Here is a 9,142-nt window from a genome sequence, read left to right as displayed (position 1 = left end):
GAATATTTCGATTTTTAATTCCGTACCAGGTATTAAGTTTTAAAGCACATATATTCAGGACATTAAAACACGCTTGTTCTGCAAATTTCAGAAAAAAAAAAAAAATGGATTTTTTCGAAGAACGTCCTTAACTGTTTCTCCACCACTCGCGAGATTCAGTGATCATGTCGTCGATCGCGCACATGATATGTCGCCTGTCTCATGTCAGGGGAAACGTCCCATATCAGAAGCTTGCAGAGATCATATTTTCCCATAAATCGTTATTAAAAAACATTTTTCTTACTAAATTATATTATTTTCATAAATAATTTTTCATAAATATTAAATTATTAACATATGTTTATTAATTTATGTTTAATTATGAATGTATGTTCCGTACATTAATGTAATTGTAATAATAATAGATGTTAAGATGCATAATAAAATAATAAAATGTTGTCATAACAACTTTCTACATCATCCATATTATTGTTGATACGTTCTTCTTCTAATTACCTCTAATTACCCAGTAGCTCTATTCTACCAAAAAATAATAAAAAATTAAAAAAAATATGTATGCCAAAAGGGTAATTTTTTAAATTAAAAAAAGCAACTATGTGTTTTCTTTTCATCAATTGATTTATCAAATATGTATGCAAAAAGGATAATTTTTTAAATTAAAAAAAGCAACTATGTTTTGTGTTTTCTTTCCATCAATTGATTCATCTCATTATTCTGCATATATAAAAGTATCAAAATACAATTATCAAAAAATTAATAGTTTACGAGTTATTTAACATTTTATGTCAATATATATCAGAATAAAAGTAAATAAGATCAGATATATAATCAGAATAAAAAAAAATAAGTATAAAATATCTCGAAAACTATTGGTTTTTTTATATCTACCTTAATACTTTTTACTATCTTAATACTTTTATACGCAGAATAATTAGAAGAATCATATTATGTAAAAAAAATTATATAATTCCATTTAAAAAAGTGGAGATGACGTTGAGTCTTAAAAAATATGAGAAAAATTTTTTGCTCGTCATACTATGTGTTCTTTCGAATCGATCAAGATTCCCTGATGTTTTTTCTTCTCATATCATCAAAAACAATGAAGACATTTTAAATGAACAAGGAAACATAAGGTCCCACGTAAGGTCTGGGGATGTTCGAAAAAATTTTCCAAAGGTGTTCCAAATAATTATCGCTTAAAATTATCTCTTTGGAAAATCTCTGGACATCCTCGGACGCCCTAAAAAAACAGGATGAAGAAAAGAGAACGGGGATAAGAGAACGGAAGGCAATCCTCTGTATCATTGTAAATTTAATTCGATGAAATGATTTAGTCAATGATTAAGAGATTTAGACTAATAACAACACTTTTAAAATACAAAATGTAAAATTATTACTTGAACAAGATATTAATCGGGTAACAACTGAACATTGAGGTATTTTATTAGACACATTATAGATGAAGAAAAAAAGTGGGAAATTAATCATATATATGAATGATTGAACGTAAAGAATCATATATAAGAATTGATTGACAGTTTATTAATAATTAAGGATATACTGGCGCTAATGTTCTAACATTGACAATACTCGAAAATTTAATAAATTGGTTCTATTAATTATCTGAAGACATATATAAAACCTGAAATAGATTCCCTATCTAGATCACGAGTTATCCAATTTAATTTTGCATGAGTTCTGAAGTATCGCAGATGGAAATAAATTGCTGAAATCTATATCAGTTAACCTATTTCAGTTTAATTCATAATGAATTAACTGATATAGATTTTAGCGATTTTCAGCAATTTCAGCAATTTATTTCCACCGAGTAGCAGCATATTTCCACTTATATCAATAAAATTATAAAGGATGCAACATTGCCAATATTGTGAAACTTTATTTGTGAGTTGTTGTAAATAAAATATTATAACAATGTTTTTAAAAAAAATTCATATTACAATAATTTACTAACTCGTTATCAAAAATATTAACGATAAAGCAATACAAAATTCTGAATGAGCTATATAATTACATTTCGACTACTTAAAACATGAACAAACAAACTGTAATGTCAACAGCTCGAAGTTTACATATCTTTTTGATTTTTTTAAGTAGCATGTGATGTCTGATTTAAATGTTATTAATATGAGGCTATTAATGTGTGTGTAATCTTTCGTTTCTTATAATTGATTTCAAGGAAAATTCAAAAATTCGAAAATTGTTCAAAAGTTTTTTCCGACGATTACAAAAATACAAATATATTCATTTGTAATGCCAAATATCACTATTAACTGACATTATTTAGGTTTTATACTCCGCGCATATTTTAAAAATATGGAATTTCATCAATTTCAAATTTGTAACTTTTGTCTGGGACTGTATAGCCAGAACATCTTTCAACATCACAGACGAAACATTCTGAAATCTCTGACAACGATATTAATTTCCTATGATATATAGTCAATCTCATATGTAATATCGTTACTATATTCATAGTCTATGCGATATTTCATATTATTATATGATATTATTATATACTTATATTATAATACTATATTATAATACTTTATTTTCGTATATTATTTTTACTATATTACTCAGTTATGTTATATATAGTTTATTTTTTTATTTTTTTTCTCTTCTTTTAATGTTCTGTTTATTATTTCGATATTATAATTTTGATTTATTTAATTTTAATTAACCTTGATTTTTAACTTTGACCTTACTTTAGATTTTTTTTATTATTATATTATTTGATTTGAGTTTTATGTATTTATTTTACCTTTAACTGTATTTAACTACATTTAACTTTATTTATCAAATTACACTTACAAATTAAAAAAATTAGATACTACAACAATTATGATATTCAATTATGTTGTACTATTTTATGAAATAAAAATATATTATGGATTTTATTTTTCGTATGTCATAAATATTCAGCTGTATAATTTAAATACATGGATACAACAATGATTTCAATTTAATATCATATGAGTATTAAAATATCAAGATTATTTCATCCATTCAATTTTCTGCCTGAGTCCGGGTATATCGTATAATGGGTACAGACCCATTTTGCCCGTTATATCGCCTCCTATGCGCAGACAGACATCATTCTCTTGTTGAACAGAATATAATAAAATATTATTTGTTTCGTTAATATTATTATTAATAATATTATAAAATAATACAATCATTTTGAATCATATTGCTGTTAATATTTACTAAAACACTGTTAATACTATATTATTTTTACATTGCTGAGAAAGTTCGTAAAATAATTGAGGTAATAGCAAATTCAATTAATTTCCTTTCTTGGTTTCACAATCTCCAATTGTCAAATTGGAAAAAATATTTGTTCCTTTTGAAAAAAATATCTGTAAAGAAAAGATTTCGTTCACATCAAGAAAAACGAGATCCAAATTTGATTCAGCAACTTATAATTACAAGCAAATTTCAGAAGATCAATATTATGCTGAAAATGCTTAAATCTGTGAAACATTATATATAATAAAAAAGAAATAAGTTAATAAAAAATTAATAATAAAATTAATAATAAAAAAGAATAAGTAGTAAGTAAGCTCCACTTTGCTATATTTGCTATATACATATTTTAAAAATTATATTAAAATAAATTTTTAATTTGCTTTCCTCAAGTGTTTTTTCTTAGTTTCAAAACTTTCTTTAGTAAAAGTGTATGTATTTTAAACTTATAAATAAATAAACAATTAATATTTCATGACATATATAATTCATGTAACATTAATTATCTTGTACATATATATAATTCATATATAATATTAGTTATATTTATATAATTATATGTATATAAGAAATTATTTATTCAGGATTTTTCTGCAGATATATCCATCTTGGAGTGTCTCCAAGAAAATATAATCAAGAATTAGAGGAATCTTCTAATAACAACGTCTTCGTAAACAGACGGAGGAACATTCTAGAAAATTGTAGACAGACTATATCGAAGGCAAAGAATAATAAAGTCAATTACTGTTAACGAGATAATATCGCGATCATTCAATTGAGAATCCTCTATTGGTAGTGCACGCACGTGTATTCATTGCTGGTATTGTGCAAGCACAGCATATCCGAAAGGGCACGCATCGTTGCATCGTAGAATTCTGCGCTCTGTAATTAGGCTAATTATTAGCTGACGTTTTCAAACCCACTGGTCAAATGCCGGAACAGCAATTTGCCCGAATGCTCTGTGAGCTTTCTCCGTTAAGTTGATCTTTCTTTAATTTGTGATTGTTTATAATTGCGATTGTTTAAAGTTTTGACAAAAAAAAAATTAAGTGATGAATAGATACAAGTACATTCCAATCGGTAGAGGAGACCAAAAGTAACACGAAACAATAGTAACATCGTTAATATTTCTTAAACTATAATAGATATGTATATGCAGCTGCATGGTACAATTCTGTAGATAGATCGGTATTGAATCGTTCGTTACATTCTCGCGGAACGTGCACGTAGTAATGTAGGAGCAGAAATTACTTTTTTCATGCATCAAATAAGTTTTATTGCGTGCACAAAATTTAAAATATTTTTTTTTTTATAATGAAGATATTAAGATATAATGTATAATATGTTTTAATGATTATCTGCGTTGATGGTTGCACATTGGGGTTAATTTTTATCTAGATTTTTATTTAAAAAATTTACTATAAATCATAAAATATCATTAGGAGACAATAATAACATCAATGTCTGGAGGCAGTTGTAATTACAAACCCCAAACTTACTTGATTTTATTTTAATATTATTTAGTACAATGTTATTTGTATTTTGCTTCACAGAATCCTATTTACAAAAAAATACAAGACAGATAAGAAAAAAACTGTATAAAAGAAGTGTCTTTATACAAGCAGACATTTAAAGAAGTTATAAAGGACAGTTATTCATTCGTGCAGCTGCAAGAAAGAGTATGACATATATAATTGTGTTATGTATCTCTGGCAAATGTGGTACAATTATCCTCTACTGTTATAATCGTTATTATCATCCCTGGGGACTGGGACGGTTGTAACAAAATTCCTCATAATCTTTAAAAACATAACTTCTTTTCTAGTTACATAAAATAATTAAACCAAAGAAAATTTTGTAGCTAAATAAATTCTATATCTAAAGATACATATTCTTTAAATGTATTATATTTTAAGTATTATAACACTTCAAAGTCAAAATGTTACTTTTGTTTCCGGTCTCCCCTACACGAGCACGTCATATCTATTATATTAATTAATTTGTTTTCTAACTTATCTATTTAAAAGAAAAATTAGTTGTAATCTCATACTTTTATGTTTTTATTAAATGACCTAATTTTAATTTTAAAAAATTCTAATTTTCGTCTTCTTAATAATTTAATATGGAAATAACGGAGAATAACTCAAGCAATTTAACGCAAAATACCCTGTATAATGATGTAATATAAGACAAAGGAAAATAACATAGGGACAATAGAAATGCAAACGATTGCAAAAGCGCGCGTCCGAGAAAGTGCTTTTCTGCCGTTATTCCGCGCACGCGTTGCGGATCGCGGGAGTCACGGATCGCGTATTATACGCACCGACTTCGGCATGTTGTACGGAGAATTCCAACATGGTCCACTGGGAAGTATCACTGATAACAATACCGATGGCCAATTCTTCACAGGTGTGAAATGTATTACCAGGATTTCGAACAAGTCAATCAATTAATCATTTTGATGATCACTCGCGTTTTCAAATTAGATGCAATGAAACTATTGACATTCGGATTTCCGATGTTAGTTGCGTATACATATGAATATTTGAGTAATTTCGAGGGAAAAAGAAAAGAATGTGTCCGCCTGGAAAATGAAATGAGCTTCAGATTTTAGAAAATTAATGACCAAAAAAGTGACAATTTTTTATGAGCCTGAGTTTTTAAAAATTTCAGACTCACAAAGATTTTTTTTTAAGAAATAGAAGTTTTAATTCAAAAATATTTATACAAAGTTTGACAATTTGTCGAAAAGAAGATCGATAAGAAGATTCGAGACTCTTAGAAAAATTTTGATTTCCAATAGAAATTTAAAGATATTTCCGAGTATTAGGAGAGATGTATAGATTCGAGGAATTTGCAATAGAAATTAGGCCCTTGAAGAGGTTAGGTTAAATTAGGTAGAAGAGATATAATCTAGAGAATTGAAGAATATATAAGCAATGCAGTTAGAATCAAAGAATTCAAAATGATTCGAAGAAAATCTCGCAAAAAGATTTCACTAAACTGTCAATGACAACTCAATCATTTATCACGTATTGCACTAATTACACGTTTTTCATCAGTCGTTAAACCTCCGACGTAAATCATGTGGAGTTGCTCTTGCGTCCTTCGTCAAGAGCGGCACACGAGAAAATCTCAAGGCAACTCCGTCCGTAAGACTCCAGTCGATGGATTGTTACAGTATAGGTACAATCGCAGTTCCGACTTGTGTGATGCGCGGAATGGAAAGATCTGAAAATTGACGTTTATGTTCTTTTCAAAGGTACAATTCTCGCTCATTCGTTTGCGCCCGCGCACGTTTGATGCTAAGATGGCGACAGTCGAGTTTCCGTGATACGCGGAAGAGGGACAGATTCACAATGTACGATACGCGGCAGCGGCAGAAAGAACACTCCGTAGAAAGCGTTCGAAGCGCACTAATGCGTTCCGACGACCGTGCCAAGCTGAGCCGATCCCACAAGCGAGTCGTCTTCGCGCGATACTTGCCCCGAAGTAACGGAGCGAGCTGATTGCCAAAGAGAGCAACGAAGAGAGAGAAAGAAAGAGAGAAAGAGAGAGAGAAGAAGAAGGAAGGAGAAAGGCTAAGTTACGCGAAGAAGGAGGGAGCAGATATACTTTTCACCTTCGACGAGCACGAGTGACTGAGTAGAGCGAAGTAAGAAAAGATCTGCCAGTGGGAAATCTAACGAGGAGTTATGTAGTAATGAGCGTATATGAGAATTGATGTTTTATTGAGCAGCGAGACATCGAAAGAAACTGCATATAGCACAGAAGCTGCAACAATATTGCTGCAACATTTATAACAATATAATATATCTGGAACGTTATAGTGTTGCTGCAATATTGCTGGAAATAAACTAGATTGATCTATGCTGTATGGGAAAGTTGATCGAATTAAGAGGATTCTAAAGTTGTTTTATCATAAATTGCTACAAAAATCTTCGAACTGACTTTACAGTAAAATTTTTTTGGATTGAAATACGCACAAAAAATACGCGAAGTATTAGATTTCACGAGAAAATAAAAAAAGAATTACGAAAGTCGTTTTGAAAAGTTTTGAGCCTGAACATGAAGATAATATTACTCAAAACTATTCTAATACTACAATCGTACATGCTTTGAAAGATACCTGTGAAAATTGTAATCATTGTAGATGCTTAGTTGTTGTTTGATAGTCATTTGTGCCAGTCGATGTAAGTGTTTTTATAAAAATGGAAAAAATCGAATATCAACAATTGTTATAACAAAAATTTACGAATTGCGATTCGAATTAATTAACTATCCACCTATATTCACCAGATCTGATTACCAACAACTTTTTTCTGTTTCCTAGGCTCAAAATTAGGCTCGGAGGACATAGATTTTCAAATCGAACAAAAACACTGACATCGACTGGCATAAATGGCTCTATACAGCTGACGCCTGAATAATACAAAAATTTAATAATTCATATATTGAAAATAAGCTTACATACTTTAGATTACTTGAACAAACAATACTCTATGGAATTAAGCCAAAAAAAATATTCACTTAAACAGTAATTACATGTATATGTATATATTAGCGAAGATTTAGAATGATAAACGGAGCAGTAATTGTATCTATCAGTATGTATTCGATCTTGCAAGAAATGATGCTACAACATATTAGATAAGAACAGATATACACGTTTGAGTGAGATAAGGCTGCAGCACACACTTTTGCATAATGCATAACGTAAAGTACATAAACAAATCAACCAATTAGAGTTCTCTCTTTTCTCTCATTTCAAGGAAAAGAATTTTAATTGATAGATTTTCTTATGCACTATATATTATACGTTACGCAAAAGTCTGTGCCGCAATCAATAGAACTAATAAGGACCAGATAAAACTAATAAGGCACACAAAAAAACTTAAGCAGTAAAACGTAAGTAATAAGCAAATTGACCAATCACAGTAGAGAGAGTTCGCAAAACCATAACATAAGCAGTATAGCCAATCCAACACTTGATTGATTTCCTTAATGCTTATATCTTCTTGCCTGAAGTTTTTTTATATTAGTGTTTATGTTATGTTATTTAATGTTTATGTTATGCCCTAAAAAACTGAATTAAAGATATCACTATTACCGATTTTAGTTTGGAATTAAAGAGTCTGTTTTAACATTAATTAAGTTCAGTCTTGCTTTCTTTAGGATCTTCTTAAAACTGAATTTATTTGCATATGTACGCGATTTCTCCGTTCTGACTGTGATATTTCGGATATTTTGAGCGACAATGATAATTTACGACAAGAAGCGGAAAATAACAGAACTGTTAAGTCTCTTGTCGGATCAAATTTCGACTATTTTAAGACCGTATCGGAGGATCCGATAATGATCACTGAGATATTTGCGAAAGCGAAGTAAAGTGAACAAAGTATTTTCGAACGAGAAGAATTAAAAGATAAGGAAAAAATTGAATTGAAAATTCCGAAGAGGCCTGAAAAAATATACGTCTAAAAATCGATCGATCGGGATATGCTGAAGAAGCGCGTGTTTACTAAAATTCTATATATCTACGTGATTAATATAATCTGTGATAAATGGTTCGAAAACAACGTCCAACCATGAAGGACTTCCGATAATTGTTATTTACGTTCTTTCGATAATAATTTTTTTTTTGTAATCATTATTTCAATTAATTCTCTGCATTCCTCAATGAATTAATAGATTGACATACTAAGGACACTTAAAAATGTTCAAAGACACTCTGGATAAGAAACTTTTTTTCAGGCTCTTTCAAGATAATTGATTATTTGAAAATTTTACAGAAATCTTCCAAACTCTTTAAAGAATTGATTTCAAAATATTTAAAAATATTTGAAGATTTTAAAAAGAATAACTTTAATATATA

At 29.1% G+C, this 9,142-nt stretch overlaps 1 protein-coding gene across 5 annotated transcripts in view; it reads right to left on the bottom strand.

Moving 5' to 3' along the window:
• Nucleotides 1–9,142, bottom strand: part of LOC108686453 — a 140,142-nt gene that overhangs the window by 86,375 nt on the left and 44,625 nt on the right. The window contains exon 1 of one of the 5 annotated variants that reach the window (XM_018191773.1): nucleotides 5,591–5,840. The exons of the other annotated variants lie outside the window; for them this stretch is intronic. Within the exon in view, the coding sequence (XP_018047262.1) occupies nucleotides 5,591–5,624 (34 nt within the window). The 5' untranslated portion in view covers nucleotides 5,625–5,840. Of the gene's footprint in view, nucleotides 1–5,590; nucleotides 5,841–9,142 lie in introns of those variants that run through there. 5 annotated transcript variants of the gene reach the window in all.

The sequence above is a fragment of the Atta colombica genome, unplaced genomic scaffold, assembly GCF_001594045.1.
Source record: "Atta colombica isolate Treedump-2 unplaced genomic scaffold, Acol1.0 scaffold181, whole genome shotgun sequence".
Classification (NCBI taxonomy): domain Eukaryota; kingdom Metazoa; phylum Arthropoda; class Insecta; order Hymenoptera; family Formicidae; genus Atta; species Atta colombica.
The sequence above is the reverse complement of the archived record's forward strand: the minus strand, read 5'-3'. Positions and strand labels throughout refer to the sequence as shown.